The sequence below is a fragment of the Canis lupus genome, chromosome 20 (assembly GCF_048164855.1).
Source record: "Canis lupus baileyi chromosome 20, mCanLup2.hap1, whole genome shotgun sequence".
NCBI classification, from domain to species: domain Eukaryota; kingdom Metazoa; phylum Chordata; class Mammalia; order Carnivora; family Canidae; genus Canis; species Canis lupus.
Genome location: NC_132857.1, coordinates 55575171 through 55593233, shown reverse-complemented (window position 1 = coordinate 55593233; position 18063 = coordinate 55575171). Strand labels below are relative to the sequence as shown.

At 34.6% G+C, this 18063-nt stretch overlaps 1 protein-coding gene across 8 annotated transcripts in view; it reads right to left on the bottom strand.

The window, feature by feature from the left end:
• EPC2 (enhancer of polycomb homolog 2) overlaps positions 1-18063 on the bottom strand; it is a 127489-nt gene that overhangs the window by 17422 nt on the left and 92004 nt on the right. For 7 of the 8 annotated variants that reach the window (XR_012013334.1, XR_012013335.1, XM_072789136.1 and 4 more), the window contains 4 exons: positions 14267-14473; positions 6881-7029; positions 5753-5885; positions 3361-3552 (listed from right to left, as the gene is read on the bottom strand). Coding sequence is in view for 6 of the 8 variants with exons in the window: in XM_072789136.1 (XP_072645237.1) it covers positions 3361-3552; positions 5753-5885; positions 6881-7029; positions 14267-14473 (681 nt within the window). In the remaining 2 variants the exon portion in view is untranslated. The remainder of the gene's footprint in view (positions 1-3360; positions 3553-5752; positions 5886-6880; positions 7030-14266; positions 14474-18063) is intronic. The other variant, XM_072789134.1, reaches the window with a different exon arrangement.

The window sequence follows — 18063 nt, the reverse complement described above, 5'->3', positions numbered from 1 at the left end:
TCACTTTTTTAAAAAGTTTTATTTAAATTCCAGCTAGTTAACGTATAGTGTAATATTAGTTTCAGGTGTACAGTTTAGTAAAACCACTTTTTTAAACTTAGTAGATCAGAAGCAGAAAATTAAAAGAAAGAAAACTTGCTAAAAGTAAGCAGACTGGTTGCAGAAAGAAGTGATAAGCCCATAATCTGACAGCAAAAGAAAAAAATACTTTCAAAAAGCTGTCACATAATTTAAAAGCATTCTGCCTGGAACTATGTGATCTTAGATGAAATATCGCTGTATAATGTGAGTGGACCCCTGGGGCAACACTGATTAATTAGAGCAAACTTTATATCATAAAAGATGGATTAAATGATATACAAATATACTCTGATACAGCAGAAAATAATACGGTTTAGAAAAATTTCTACTCATAATGGTTAAAATTAAAAAAAAAAGTTTTGGTACTTAAGTTTCAGTTGTCTCGCAATTTCACTTTGGAGAACATCTCTTTTTCTGACAATGCTGGCTCAACCATATTTACTTGCAAATTTTGAACCTCACAAATCCCTCTCTTCCTATTTTGAGAGGAAAAATGTGTTCTCTACATTATTTCCAAACTGTGGTAATTACCACTGAGCAGGGTCATCCAGGGGATAAAGGCATTTGTTTGAGGTTGCAATATACCTCCACCAACCCTATGGGGGAGACACAGAAACAGTAAGCTGGGGCTGATTCTTCTTCCCAGGGAACCAAGCCCCCAAACCCAAAATTTGAAAGGAAATCCCAAACATGAATTTTATACTTTGGTTCCTTTGCAGATCATCTACCTCCTCTAAAATACACAGAAGGAAGCGTTACAAACTCTTAGAAATTCTTTTATTTATTTATTTTTTTAAGAAATTCTTTGCATAAAGTATACCACCCCTTTGTCCTGACCATCATTCCCCAGGAGTGGATTCCAGGATTTAGTGTGAGACAAAGGAAGAGAGAGCTGCATTAGAAGAATCAGAAGCATAATCAAGAAAAGATAAGGGTTTTTAATTCTGCTCTGCTGCAAATCAGTTGGGATAGGTCTGGTTAAAATGTTCTCTTAAGGCTCCCTATTCATTCCTATGTTCCTTGTTTACTAGACAAAGAAGAAACATATGATTATTTTAATGATCTTCTTAGCAATAAAATACTGATTTTGTAACAGCTACATCCTTAATAGCTGCCTAATGAATGATGTCCAACTACATAGGTAAATATGAATTCTTCAGCAAGAAGGGGATATCATTATAAAAATTTATAAGGGTTTTTAAAGACCTAGTTAAAGGACTCAGGAAACTAAGTTTTAAAATACAATTCGAGGGATCCCTGGGTGGCGCAGCGGTTTGGCGCCTGCCTTTGGCCCAGGGCGCGATCCTGGAGACCTGGGATCGAGTCCCACATCGGGCTCCCGGTGCTTGGAGCCTGCTTCTCCCTCTGCCTGTGTCTCTGCCTCTCTCTCTCTCTCCGTGTGACTATCATGAATAAATAAATTTAAAAAAATAAATAAATAAAATAAAATAAAATACAATTCGAAATTTCAAAATTTTCATGTGGGTTTGAGGGCTGGGGACTATAAGAATTCAGAACAGAAACAAAGGTCCCTTAATGCACGAGGAATATATAGGACTAGTATGTGAACTTATGCCTTACCATCAGGGTAATGGACTGATTTTAGCAAGAAAGGAAGTTTCTACAGGTCGTAATATCCCATATATCACCTTAAATGGCTAAGGTGTAAAAGCAAAGTTTTATAGGCTCTCCTGAGTACCACCAATATAAGGCTATTATTGATACATAATAATCCATGTCATACCCTTACTTAAAATTCTTTAATAATGCTTCAGAATATATAATGTAGATAAAAGCCATTTGCCACCTGGCTACTACTACTCCAAGTATCATCCTGTTCAGCCTCTCTTCCCTTTTGCATTCTATGCTCCAGCAATGCTGAACTGCTAGCAGTTCTCATTCATATGCTGTTTCCTCTGCCTAGAGCCTATCCCTACTTCTTGTATATGGAAAACTACTATTTGTTAGGACATTATTTTCCTCATTTCTTCAAAATGGCCATATCCCATGGCTCTTCAAAGCACTGAGTCTAACTGGATTTTCCTTTGACAAAAGTAATGAATTATTTCATTTAGTGCTTTTTAAGAGTGTACTAAATTAGACATATCTTTGTGCATTTGTTACAATCCAGATGAATGCTAAAATATTATCTGGGATAGAAAAACTAAATTAGTGATAGAAGAGTAAAAAAATATGTAATATAGCAAAAGGGGACCCATTTCACAATTTCATATAAACTCTAGATTTTAAGTAGTTATAACCATAAACTATTTTATAGATAATCTTGCTTCCAGGCATATCTGTAATACTGGTTTAAAAAGTTTTTTCTTTTAAAGCAATGAAGCAAAAATGTTAAAATAAAATAACATGTATTTGTTGCAGCATCTCTTTAGGTTGCCTATACCATATGAAAAAGAAAAAAGAAAAGGGTATTGCTAGATGAGGTGCTAAGTATAAATATGTATCTTTTAAAATTGATCCTTTAATATACAAAGGTCCTGTTTTAAAAATAGCACTTGTCAAAGTAAAATTAAGATTTTAAAACTGCAAACATTTTGCTATTAACTGTTGCAATATAAACCAAAGAATTATCTTCACAATTTATAATTTGAATAACTTCTTATAAATCTTCAAAATTAAATGGTTATTGCCAAAGTAGCAAAATTTACATTAAAAGTTGTAGAATAGAGCAGCCCTGGTGGCGCAGCGGTTTAGCGCCGCCTTCAGTCCAGGGCGTAATCCTGGAGACCTAGGATCGAGTCCCACGTCAGGCTCCCTCCCTGCATGGAGCCTGCTTCTCCCTCTGCCTGTGTCTCTGCCTCTCTCTCTGTGTCTCTATGAATAAATAAATAAAATCTTTAAAAAAAAAAAAAAAGTAGAATAAAATGCTAGTGGAATATGGCAAAAAGAAAAAGGGAATTATTATTGGTGAATATTTATATAATTATGTATTAACTATTTTAAAAGACCATAATCAATTTCTAATAATCTACCTTAAATACAGAGGGAAAGAATACTAACATTCATTTTTATATAAGGGAAAACTGAAAACCGCCTAAATGCTCCACAGAGAATAAATTCTACCCAACTGATAGAAAATAATGCAAAATAAATACCATTTCAGTGGCCACATAAATAATGTGGAAAATGTATATATATATATGCTATATAACATTAGGTGAAGAAAGTTAAGACTCAAAATTAAGAGGTTATGTTTTAAAATATAGCAATATAAAAGACTAAAAGGAAATGTCTTTAAAATAGTTTTAAAACAAGCACCTGTGGAAATTCATCTTCATCTGAGCTGTGAAAGTCATATTGCTTAATGTCACTCTTATTGATCACAGGCAATGTCTCAGGAGTGGGTTGCTGAGATGTTATCAAAGCCTCTGCTTTAGGCTTCTTTGGGTACTTCTTCTTTTGACGAACCACATCAGAAGCCTCTTCTTTCAAAGACAAATGATGAGGGTGCTGTTTACATGACGATTTTTCCCCCAAAAGGAAGAAATGAAAATCATTTTAGAAATCATGAAAAACTAAACTGCTCTTTGAAAAACATACATTTTTACCCAGGAGGTGATTTTATTTACTGTTTTTAATATGCAAAAACTATGTGATCATAAATTGAAAAAGGTTTTACTTTTTGCAAGTTATGATTAAAAATCATAATGGTACTTAATTTGCTTTTTATTGCTATTTTTACTTAAACTAAGATATTAGTGATTTTTAAAAATTGCTCTATTATTATGCAATCCAGCATTTAACAGTACTTCAATTTTTATTTAAATTCACTGTATTAATAATTAATGACTATTTTTAAAGTAATTTGATTTAGATAAATTCATTGATTTATTTCTACACTTATTTCCAATTTTTAAAAATGTCTACAGCTGGTACATTTTTGGAGAAAAATAAGTTTATTAACTAGAAAAAAAGCTTACTTTTTTTAGAATGCACAATTACTGCTTCAACCGAACAATAATCAAACTGTTCTCAAGTACCCCAGAGTTGTGACAGCACTTGAGAGGCCATTTGGCAGGAGACTAATGGGGAGGGTTTCCAGCCCCACCTTGCTCTCAACTCCTCAGCCAAGAAGCTCTAATCTGTTTTAACATAACGGTATTTCTTTTAATAAGTAGGGATCTACTGCTTAAAATGTTTGAAAATGATTGTTCTAAAAAAAAAAAAAGAAAATGATTGTTCTAAGCACCAAAGTACAAGCAATATGAAAGTGAAAAAATAATTAGGAAGTTCTACATTTTCCCATGTAGTCCACATTTCTGTTAAAACTACCGCAGGGTCAAGAATGGTACACACAATGAAAATGCTGCTTACTTAGTGATATAGCTGGGTTTCACACAATGGATATAGCTAGGACGTCAAAAAGAAAATCCCTACCTCATTCTTAGAAACTACCTATATTTTAAGGTGGGATGTATGACTAAGTAAATAAGGTTAACTGTGTTTAATGGGGTAGAGCAACAATGGATGCAACTGTATCTCTAACACTAGTAAACAGGGTGAGCATTTACATTTATAGATGGTCTGAAATAAGAATCAACGAACGTATAATAAAGGCTGAGTCTGTCAGTTTTTTCTGGTTGAGATTTCATTTCTAGGCCTACCAATCATATACCTGGAAAAAGCACTGGTTTATATAAAATGGATTTTAAAAAATAACTTAGAAAATTACATGTATTGCACTGGTAAATTTTTGGCTATAGAGGCAAGTATGATTTTAAAAGAATCAGGTAGATGGGCTAGATGCCTGTGATGAATAAGAAAGAACTTTGGTGTTTGAATTGACATCAGTTGAATAAAAGGAGGAGTCTTGCCGCTCCATATTCTTCTTTGACCTTTAAGAATAAACCCACAGAAAGTAAGAATTGTGTACATTTTTAAAAGATGAATTTTCCACAAACACCCTATGTTGCTTTTTAAATCTTGCTACAAAGTAAAGCTCTATTGTCTAAATACTCAATCAATACCTATTATTTAAATTTAAGCTCCTTAGAGGTTTTATTAACTTTTGTATTTCTCAACTGAATATTTTAATTAATGTACCAAGTGAACACTGAATAAATACAATTCCTTTAAATCTAAGAGACCAAAATAATCATGTAGTCTGGCTCTTTCTATTAGGAAGAAAACAGGATCTGGAAGTTACAGGACTTCTTCAAATCACTCCAACTGGACAGCAGTTGATAAATGCTGGTTCTGGAAGTGATGATGAAAATAAGAATAACTTCAAATATCTCAGTGAATAAAGCTTTAATAGTAGATTTTGATGCCTACCACTACAATGCAGGATTTGCTTAGGCTAATGACACGTAAACTTTAATTTATCGATATTCTGTAGGAAAGCAGATGGCATAGTGAAAAGCACATGGTTTTTGGTGTTAGTTAGACCTGGACCTAAACCTTGAATCAGCCACTTATCAGCTATCTCATCTAGAAGTCACACAGAGGTAAAATCTATGTCAAAGGGCTGCTGTAAGGATTAATGAGTTAATATGTATGTAAAAATTCCTAGCAAAGTGCTTGGCAAATAGTAAAAACAACGCATGTTAATTATGTTTTTCTTTAACCAAATTATACTAAAGGTAACTGATGAAACCAGTAATTGTCTGATCATTATTACCATATGTGCTTCTCCCCAGAGGATATTCACCTTAGTTTTACATTCTTGGACTTTGTGATGATTTCCATTGTGAAGAGTTGCTGGAGTGGCATATAACTCTTTGTCTGATCTATTGATTTTCACTTCATTAAGGATTTCACCACCATAGTCTCCCAAGTGATATCTTGGAAAGGTAAGAAAACGTAAGAAAACGTTTTATAGTTCAAAAATAAAACCAATGATATCTCAGTGAAATAGAACACAACTAATCAAATAGAGCCAACAATTTATCAGATTATTCTTAAAAGAGAAAATTTATGGGAATAAAGAAGTTCATATTTGCGATTTGGTGAAAACAAACAACCAAAAAACACAAAAAATCTCTAAGGGACACAGAAGACCAATTTCTCATTTATTCAATGTTTTCAAACACTGGGAAATGATGTTTAGAATGCTTACCTCAGGAATCACATAAAATTCTGTTCGGTTTAGTATAGTTTAATCATGTAGCTATGCAGGACAATGACTATTGCATTAGAGGACACTTTTTTTTTTTTTTTTTTTTTTAAGATTTATCCATTCTAAAGAGAGTGTATGCAGACAGGGGAAAGGGAGGACTCTCAGAGGGACGGGGACAGGGAACATCTTCAGCAGATTCTCGCTAAGCATGGAGTCCTCCACTGAGGGGGGCTCTATCCCAGGACCCTGAGATTATGGCCTGGAGCTGAAATCAAGAGTTGGATGCTTAACTGCCTGAGCCACCCAGGCACCCCATAGAGAACACATTTTTTAAATGTGTTGAAACAAAACATGCTTTCTACCTAGTCAGAAATAAAGTCCTTTATAATATTCATTTCCCTCAAATTTTAATAGAAAGTTTAATAATAAAAATGGACAGAATGATCCCTAGGTTCTTTTCTAAATAAGATTCAATGATTCTTTAAAACAATGACGTATATTAGAGGATCTATACATATTATACACCAAAACATTCCTCAAACTTGTAATTCAAACTGATAATCTAGTTTTTAAAAAAACTAGCAACACAAGAATTCTTAAAAAAAAAATGTAGGTTTTGTTTGAGAATCTATTTCAATTGTTTTAAAGCTAGGCAACAAATCATATTTTGTCCATCATCTGGCTATTGCTGCAATTAGTATATAACAGTAGCAATGTTACCTTTTTTCCACAACTTCTAAGGTTAAGTGCAATAATTCTCGTTTTGTTTTCTCTCTTCTCTTAATCATTTCCAAAATTGTTATGGCTCTACTAAACTCTCGTCTCAATTTCAGCATCTTTTCATAAGAGGCTTCATCATTCTTACGATTCTATTGAAAGTAATTTTAAAAGAATAAACAATTAATCCAGTTATCCACATTTCCATTTTCATTCACCAAATCTTAGGAGACCCAAACATGTTCCATAAAATGTTAAATGTAAAAATGCTTTAAAAATTATGTTAAACAGCAACTACATAAGACAACCTATCTACTTAACTCTGAAAATAGAAATTTAAGCAAATAGTTCTTAAATATTGAAAAAAAATGTTGCCTACTGTTGAAAAGATGGAATAATAGAAGGGATCATTCCAATGTAAAGAAATATTTAAAAGTTTGCCTGAGACAAAACTGAATGTATCAGAAAATGTAATCCATTTAAATTGATGCAGGGTATTTTCCAGTGACGAGAGAAACAGTCCTGTCAAATCAAGGTTACCTAAAAATAGCCAAATTAGGTCTCTATCCATCCATCCAGCTCTGTAATTGTGGGATGAAAGGGTCAATAACACAATGTAAACACTTACAATGACAAGCAAAATTTCACTTCACAAACTTAGATATAAAACTGAAAGTGGGATATAAAGCATCTCAAGGAATGGGATTATTATGTTTCAAAGTAATAACACCTCACTGCAGGGTAGAAACAAGTGAAAACTCTGCATTTCAGAGTATTGTTAAGATATTCCCATTCTGAAGCTTAAGATTTAATTTGAACAACTCAGAGTGAAAGTCCTGCTTAATAACTAGAGAAGGCTCAGTTGTAATTAGCAGCACCTATTTGCATACGAAAGTTACTGTGAATATATTTTGTTTAATCAAATAACCACAGAATATTTTTATTAGGCATGAAACTATTTGTTTAAAAACAGACCATTAAAAAAAAATAAAAAATAAAAAAAATAAAAAATAAAAACAGACCATTACCACCTCTCATTCTATGAATCCAGACTGACTGCACTTAAGCAATCTTTCCATCCTTGAGTTAATAATGCAATTGTACTACAGGGTATTTACTCAAATGATACAAAAACAGTGATTCAAAGGGGCACATGCATCCCAATGTTTATAGCAGCAGTATTCACAACAGCCAAAATATGGAAAGAGCCCAAATGTCCATAGACTGATGAATGGATAAAGAAGATTGTGTGTGGGGGCAGCCCTGGTGGCTCAGCGGTTTGAGCACCATCTGCAGCCCGGGGCCTGATCCTAGAGACCCAGGATGGAGTCCCACGTCGGGCTCCCTGTATGGAGCCTGCTTCTCCCTCTGCCTGTGTCTCTGCCTCTTTCTCTCATCTCTGTGTATTCTCATGAATAATTAAATAAAATCTTAAAAAAAAAAGAAGATTGTATGTGTATATATTGACTATGGAAAATTAGTCATAAAAAAGAATGAAATCTTGCCATTTGCAATTACAAGGATGGAACTAGAATGTATTATGTTAAGCAAAATAAGTCAGAGAGAGAAAAATACCATAGGATTTCACTCATGTGGAATTGAAGAAACAAAACAGATGAACACAGAGGAAGGGAAGGAAAAATAAAAAAACCAACAGAGTGCCAAACCATGGAGACTCTTAACAATAGGGAACAAACAGGGTTGCTGGAGGGGAGGTAGGTGGGGGAATGGGGTAAATGGATAAGGGGCATTAAGGAGGGCACTTGTGAAGAGCACCGGGTGTTATACATGTAAATGATGAATCCCTAAATTCTACTCATGAAACTAATACTACAGTATATGTTAACTAACCAGAATTTAAATAAAATCTTGAAAGAAAAAAAAATCTTGAAAGAAAAAAAACCCAATATATTACAGAGATGACTGCTAAGGACACAAACTCTGCAGGAATAAAAGAGATTGTCACTTCATCAAGCAAGGATCACAAATATTTGGTGTGCTTACTGAGAACAAAGCAGATATGGAACATGCTCTAGAAGATACATTCTATGACCATTTGAACAGTTAAAGAAATAAGGATTTATGAACATATTCTAATTGATTTGATGTGAAAAATTACTTATAAAATTTTTTTTTACACTTATAAATATTAACCAAGGGCAGCCCCAATGGCCCAGCGGTTTAGCACCGCCTTCAGCCCGGGGTGTGACCCTGGAGACCCGGGATCGAGTCCCATGTCGGGCTTCCTGCATGGAGCCTGCTTCTCCCTCTGCCTGTGTCTCTGCCTCTCTCTCTCTCTCTCTCTCTCTCTGTGTCTGTCATGAATAAATAAATAAAATCTTAAAAAAAAATATTAACCAAACCTTTTGTATTGTCCCTCTCTTTTATTATCAAAATAAAGTATGCTAAAAGTAGTTTAAAAATGAATGCAATAGGACATTAAAAGGAACCTGAAGCCAGGTTTCATATTGAAAGATTATAAAGGAGAAAATAAAACCTGAGAAAGATTCAATGTTTTACTCTCCTTTTTCTTAAAATGCTGTTATTAATTCTTTTACGTTATCAAATGGAAATTAATCCCCCCCCACCATACTATGTGACAAAAGGCAAAATGTAAAATACGGTTTTTAACAAAAAAAAAAATTTTTTTTTTGGCCATCAGGCAGCAATAATACCTTCCAACTGAAAAAAAAAATTAACATTACCAAGAGCAACTATTAGAATGTCCCCTGTACAGAGTACTGCACATGTTCTCTACCCTCAAAAGGCTTAAAGTCTAAAGATTAATTTCCTTTTGATAAGGTAGAAGAATGACTTACACAGCATTTTAAAATACAGGCATGTAGTACCTTAAAAGAACTTAGTTTAGGTTATATTTTATAGGTGATAATTAATTTTCAAATATAAGAAACTACACCTAAAAGTCTAACAAGGACATACAAATTCAAAGATGAATAATGACACAAAGTTACATACCAGCTGAACAATATTCAAAAGTGCACCAGAACCTATTAAAATGAATCCTCTCTTCGCTAAGTGTTTCTTATGGATTACATGTTTCTGCCCTGTCTTTACTAGTCATTTCCTGCTCTCTTTAGGCCCAAATAAATAACTACCCTTCCTAATTTTTCCTTTTTACTAGTCCTGTCCTTTCTATTCTTTTTTTTTTTAACTTTTTATTTTGAAATAATTTCAGATTTACATGAAGTTTTAACAAATTCCTATATATCCTCATCCAGACTGCCCAAATGTTGTTATTTTACATTTGCTTTATCTGTCTCAATGTATGTATATCTATTATTTAGTCTGTACTATGACAGACACTATTTGTGTCCCCTGAAAATTCATGTTGAAACTCCAAGTCCTCAATGTGATAAAGGCAGTTAGGTCATCAGGGGTGGAGTCCTCACAAATGGATTTGTACTCTTATGAAAGAGATCCCAGAGAGCTTTCTTGCCCCTTCTCCTATGTGAGGACACAGCAAGATGACTTATGGACCAGGAAGTAGGCCCTCACCAGACACTGAGTCTGCTGGTACCTGTATCTCAGACCTCCTAGCCTCTAGACCTGTGACAGATAAATACTGTTTAAACCACTCAATCTCTGGTACAGCCAAAATGGACTAAGACAGATATACATGAATATATACAAATACACACAGATATGTAAAACGGTCATATTTTTAAATTTTTTTGAGATTAGTTGAATATATACTGCCCCATCATCCCTAAGCACTTTAATATGGACTTTCTAGAAACAATGATACTCTTCTTATAGTATCAAAATCAGGAAATATTGACTTTATTCATATTTCACTGATTGCCCTAATATCCTTTATAGCAACAAATACAATTGTTAAACATATTTTTATGTTATGTAATTATTGCCATAAAGGACATTAACAGGACAATAATTTTTATTAAATTCACTTAAAACAGCAACTTTTTTCCTGGTCTAGGATCTGATTCAGGATCACAACTGCACTTAATTGTCATGCACCACCTGAGCTGAAACTAAGAGTCAGCTGCTTAACTGACTGTGCCACCCAGGCACCCCATGATCTCAACATTTTTGAAGAACAGAGGCCACTTATTTTTGTAGGGTGCTCCTCTACTTGGTTTCTTCAATGTTTTTCCACAATTCAGGTTATGTATTCTTAACAGGATTATCACAGAAGTGATACTGTATCCCTCTCTTATATTAAGAATTAAACGAGGGATCCCTGGGTGGCGCAGCGGTTTAGCGCCTGCCTTTGGCCCAGGGCGCAATCCTGGAGACCTGGAATCGAATCCCACGTTGGGCTCCCGGTGCATGGAGCCTGCTTCTCCCTCTGCCTGTGTCTCTGCCTCTCTCTCTCTCTGTGACTATCATAAATTAAAAAAAAAAAAAAAAAAAAAAAGAATTAAACGCTACCTATTTGTCTGATTACTCTTGATGATAACTTTGATCACTCAATTAAGATGGTGTCTGTCAGGTTTCTTCAGTCAAATAACCTTTTTTAAAAAAGATTTTATTTATTTATTCATGAGCGACACGGAGAGAGAGAGAGAGGCAGAGATACAGGTAGAGGGAGAAGCAGGCTCCATGCAGGGAGCCCGATGCCCTGAGCCGAAGGCAGACGCTCAACCACGGAGCCACCCAGGAGTCCCAGTCAAATAACTTTTTAATTAAAAAAGTATGTTGTAGGATTATATACTTGTTTCTCATTAAATTTCCTCCCATTAGTTTAATACCCACTGATTCTAACTTTTGCCTGAAAAAATTGACAAATGGTGATTTTCAAACTTCCTCATTCCACTGACACTTAGAAGTTAAAATTCTACTGTAAGAGAAAAGTGTTCTCTTCTCTTTTATCAATCTCTTTAACCTACCAATCTTCCTTCCACCCATCCATCCATCCATATTAGTATGGACTCACGGGTTACTTATACTCCAGATGTTATTCATTACTCTATTTATCCCTCTCAGCAAACGGAGCTAGGAAATATAACTGTAATATATGTGTGTACATATACATGCACAGATCTGTATCTATTTCTAACTCTATAAATATAAAAACAGTGAGTTCATACTGACATCTTTTCTATGCTTTTAAGATGGCCCTATTCTTGTTTTCAAATCCACTCACTTCCTTTACTCTTCCTCACAGTGGTCTCTACCCTGGATCAACTCTTCTTTTTCCCAGTTACAGTTTTCTCTCTATTCCCATATTATACTTCTGATCTACTGCCAAATCTCTAGGGAAGTGGTTCTCAATCTGCTGCACTTTTTTTTTTTTTTTTTACCTTTTATTTTTTCAAACTGCTGCACTTTAGAATTAACTATAGATCTTTTTAAAACCAAGTATCCTTGATTGTTTTGAAGAACAATCTTCATAGGAGATTGTTCTAAGGAGCCAGATTGAGACCCACTACCCTGTGTTCCCTCTCCTGTCGATCTCATTTTTTCTGGGCCACACAGAAGGGAGAGAGAAAGCACAGATGTTAACAGTTGTGTCTATGGGGTTAAACATATTAAACACACATGCTGATTCAAGACTTCTTCCCAATCAGTGGTTTCAGACATGCTGGTGCCTTAAGACGGTCTCATTTAAGAATGTCCTTAAGTACTTAAGCATTCACAAATGAAATACTAGTTTAGTTTCAGAAGTCCACTATTTTTGCACCTTTGTATCTAGCTATACACGGGTTTTCTATTTTGTGGAAACAGAAAAGGAAGTAGAGAGCCTTTGTTAGCTGTATTCATTTTTGCATATCCCAAAGCTTGCTCACCTCTGGAACATGTAGGGGTATTCACTATTGAATGCTTTCCCAACTTTTTCATTTTGAAACACATAAACATTTCTAAACAGCACTGGTATGCATGAAAGGGAAGTAGTAGGTCCCACAACTGAAAACAGAGAGGAATAAAAAAACTACTAGAAAAGAAAATGTAGCACTCTGCAGAGGAAGGTGAAAATAACAGATAAGAGAAAGGGTAGGAATCAGAGAGTCAGGAAAAAGTGGTGCTAGTTATTGCACAGTGGTGAAGCACCTAAATATATGAACCCATTCTAGCAATTCTCAATATACACTGCGTAGAAAACAGTGATTTAACCTACTGAAGAATAAAATCAATGTAAATATTTAGAATATTGCTTACGTGTCAATAAATACTGCTAATTTTAATTACGTCAGACCCACTCACTAAAAGAAGCCAAATAGTATTCTTCCTTCAAAAGACATTGCTAAAAGTCTATGTTTTGCAATATATCTGAATCAATTATATTTCTTTTAAAAAGCAGTTGGTAGTTCAGATTTTTCAATGGTTCAGATAAACTTCTTCATGTCCAACTGCCTATATTTACAAACTTATTTTAGTCTTTTTTAAGCAAGACGTTAAATCTTCACAAAGAATCTTAGATTTCCTTAGCTAAGAACTAAAACCAATTTGAAACCTTAGCCTGGGTTAGAGAATGTCATCTACTCTTGAGAAATCCAAGAAAGACTTACAGAAAATAGTTGTTTGCCAGTAGGAGAATTTCTCCTAAAATATACTATTCCTGGCAGCTGTTATGCTTCACAGCTGTTATATTAACAACTGACAAGGACAAGCTTTTAATGTTAGGAGAAACAGGAATCTGCAGAAAATGCTTTGCCTCCAAATCAGAATTCCTTATAATTTTACATTTATATGTTCCAATTTTTTTTGTGTTAGAAAATGTGTTACTATGCATGGTGTTTGGAAGACAGTGAATACCCTCCTATGAAATAATACCTTCCGCTATACCATATCATTCCACAACATGAGACCCTGTTTCTTACTTAAAATTCCGGCTCACACTGCTTCTGAAAGGCAGATGGGGACAGGTTCATCAATTTGAAATCTGACACAACGGACAACTCAGAAAAGAAGAAAAACATTCCACTGTTACTTTTGACTATTGGCAGAACAGGCTTGAAAATGAACCTTTCCCTACTTCTCCATGACACCATAGTAGCTAGAGGCAGTAGAGTCCATTTTATTTGCAAGAATTAGAATATGGTTTTAAAGAAGCTATAAGCTCTTAAGCTTCACAAACAAGAGGATATGTATAGAATGTATATACAATGTACTGAAGAACTCAAATTTCTGAGGTACATAAAGATACATAATTCCTTTTACCACTTCAATCATAAGTCTCAAATGGTATAAGCAGTAGACTTATAAAGGGCATGGGTATTAGGTATTATACCAATAGAAGCCAACCAATAGAAGATACTGAAGAGCAGGATTTCTAACCTCAGGTTCAACAACATTATGAGCTTCCGTGTATATCAAGGTATTCAAAATTATTTGTCATTAGCAGAAAAAAAAATTGGTCTTAAATACTATGAAGGTACACTCAATTAAATCTAATTTGCACATTACCTTTCGAGTTTGCATTTTCTCTGTTCTCCTCCGAAAGGCAACATAAGGGTCATTGTTGGTAGAGCCGTCCCTTTTCTCTTGTTTTATCTGAGGAATGAGGGACGGTCCCCTGCAGTTTTTACGTTTTCTTACCCAGTAGTCATACACAGCTTTAATAAGGTAATCATCTTCGTTTAGCAGCAGTTTTGCTTCCTGAAGTGTTACAAGCTAAATGAAAAACACAAATTATCATTAACTGTGACGTTTGAAAAATAGAAATCCAGGTTACTATGCCTACAGAAAAAAATGTGTGATCAGTCTAACAATTATGATCAGACATCATGATGGCAGAAAACACAATTCAATCTGACAGAGGATTTACTAATAAGGAGATGTATCCAAAAATTTATATTTTGCTCTGAGAGGTAGTAAGTACAACTTAGTAGTTTAGAAGACTAAATGAACAACAGTTGGGAAGACTGCATAGATTTATGCTTTAGTTAAGTCTTGGACTAGAAAATATCTATGGTCCACCAAAATTCTGATATTCTGTAATTCTACACATTTAAAGATCTACTAGTTTTCAACTTTTTGTGCTTTTGTTCTTCAACAGAAACTAGAAGATACAGAAAGGTTTTTTCTATCTCCCTATAAAATGAAAGATGATTATTCTCTAATATACTGTAACGAATATAACAAGTTTATTATTTTTAAAGATTTTATTTATTTATTCATGACAGACACACATAGAGAGGCAGAGACACAGGCAGAGGGAGAAGCAGGCTCCCTGCAAGGAGCTCGATGTGGGACTCCCGGATCCCAGATCCCAGGATCATGGCCTGAGCCAAAGGCAGACACTCAACCACTGAGCCACCCAGGAGTCTCAACAAGTTTCTTTTGAAACTATAAAAGAACTCTTCTTGCAAAATAGTAAGCATATTTCTAGAAGTTTCAACACTACACAATTTTGGATTTCTTGTACTAATTAATAAAGGCAATTCCTCTACCCAAACTGGTTAAATACTAGAGAATCCTTGTTCTCAACACTCATTCTGCTGACACTGTTATGTCTGGGACAGTGACTCTAGGATGGTTCCTCTAGAATCTCTCACATTGATATCTCAGGGATCTAATTCTCCTTTATCAATGAAGTCAATATAATGTTGACCTATCTCAAACCAAGGTTTGTAAAAATTTGCTTGGTCACATCTAATTTTTTACTGCTTGTGAAGATCAAATAGACTGATCAGCTTTAGCAGGATGGATTATGGGTTATCCATATCCATTTACAGTGAACTCTAGAAAAAGATTATAGAGTTTTAAGGCTGGAAAACCTCAATGAAGTGCTCTTATTTACTTTTATCATTTTGGAGATGAAGATTCATTTTCAAAACAAGTTCTTCCCTAGCAAATGTTTTCCTAAAACTTGGAAATTAAGGGAAAAATTTTCTCACTGAAACATAGGAATTGATCTGAGGGTTGTATGAAGTCTACTGAAGATAGCCATGATTCACCGAAGAGATTTCTGATATCTGATTTCTCATATGGGTATAACTTCATGGAATAAATGCAATGATCATTTGGATTTCCAGTCCTATGATGTTGATTACCAGGGCTAATTAGTTGGTTTCTTACTATAATTAGGCTGCCAAGATTGGCCGCAGGAAAAGAATACACTGACAATGTCAATTCAAGTATTCCAGTCCATGTAATGATTACATTTAGTGCCATAAAATTGTATGTGGTCACACTTTGGCTTACTCAATGTCTCAGTCAAGTCACCTTAAATGCACCTAAGAGGCTGAGTAACGTGGTCTTTAAAGTAGGGGGCCAAAGCCTAGATGGAGACCAAACCAAAAGAACCAGTATTTCCACATCAACTTTAAATGGACACCTTTGTTTGCTGAAATTCTCTGGAATAGTCCAAAGTCTACATGCCAGTGGTAGAGTTAGAACCAAGCTTTCTGGATCTACTAAAATTTGACCTCATGCTTAAAAAGCATCAGAACATTAGCACTGGCAGCTCTCATGTGCTCTGAGGACCATGGGAAACCATTGTTTTTTCAGCTGTTTGGTCATTCAGTTTCTGGTAAAGTTTTATCACCTTCACTAACTATATAAAGAACATGCTCTAACTTATAGAGTGGAGAGGGGGATAGGTTTCTTTCCATCAAGCTGCAGAGTAGTACTGAGTTTCTTATACAATACTATCAGAAGGACACTGCTTCCTATCTTCCTGAAGGAGATGTCAGGCAATTAAAACACTGCCTCGTATTTCCTTCTCTGGTGATTCTTGCTCCTTTCACAAAGGTTCTTCTGCCTGGTTGATAAGTACCCTCTTTATGTCTCAGGTAACAAGAATTCAATACACTGTTTACAGTTAAAAACATCCTGACATTTCTTTCCCGTGTTAACTATATTTCTCAGCTAATTGATGTTTTTATGTTGCTATACAGTAAACTTTCATTGGGTAATCTGGGTTTTAATCATTCTGTTAAAATTATCTCTGGCTATTCTAAGGCAATCGGTATTCACTTGCATCATTATTATTATGCTGACAGCATCAATCTGAGAGAGCAAGAACTATCTGCAGATACAGTAGCCCCAGATTATTATGACACAGGATTAAAAATCTGCAAAATCTGAATCCTACTACTTTTTTACCTTAAGAAAAAAAGTTCTGCCATTTAGCACTTTCTCCACCAGAAAACAATGGAAACCAGTACTTAACAAAAAGGTTCATGATATTTATTATTTCTAAGACACTTCTGAGTTGTCTGATTTACTTGTTTACATAGATTCATGATTCAGCATTTTTAGCAAGTACATTTAGAATACACAAATGAATAAATTACATACAAAAAGTAATGTTTTAAAAATATAGTCAGTTAAGCACTAAATAATCAACTATTTATATCAGCCCATCTGGTGTTATATAGGTTGTGCAGAAATTAGGAAAAAAACTTCAAAATAAAACTACTACCTACAGAAACTTAAAATATGGCAATCAAGGCAAGACAAATACAATTTTTAACAAGAGAACAGTGTCAGAACTTTAGAACTGAGTATTAGTGCATTAAGATAGAGGGCAGAACTATAAATTACTCCCTTCTAGGAGTACCTATGTTGCTAGCTTAAGATATAAGGATAAATTCTGAGGACAGATCGTGAAGGAAATAGCAACAAGAGGTAGCAGAGGATGAGATGAAGAAAGAAGATTCTTCTAATACTACAGGGGATATTTAGTAGGATGCGGGCTAAAATGGATGGATGACAATGAGAAAGCCATTGGTGATCTGGGTACAATTTCAGTATACTGAAATGCACTGGGGTAGGAGTAAAAGTTAAATAATATGACTAACCTTTTAAAAATGTAATGGACAGAAAGAAAGAAAGAAAGAAAGAAAGAAAGAAAGAAAGAAAGAAAGAAAGAAAGACAGACAAAGGGTGGCAGTTTACTGAGAAAGATGAAGTCAAATAAAAGGGTCTCTTGTAAATAGGGACCCTTGGCAAAGAGAGGAAGATGGAATATGCAAGGAATATACAGGTGCATGAAGAAGAGTTAGAATTAGAAATTTAGGGACTGAATGAAAAGGGATAAAACACACATCACTATGAGTTTTGGGAGTCAATGGAGAGAGAAGGAATACAGAACAGGATCATGTGGAGCTAAGAGAGTAATTCAGAAAAATTAAACTTGAGAGGTCTGTGGATTATCTAGGTGGGGATGGCAATAGCACGAAAAGAGAAAAAAGAAAAGTCCTGGAGCTTGAGAAGGAGGTCAAGGGTAAAGATACATATATATATAATATTCACCC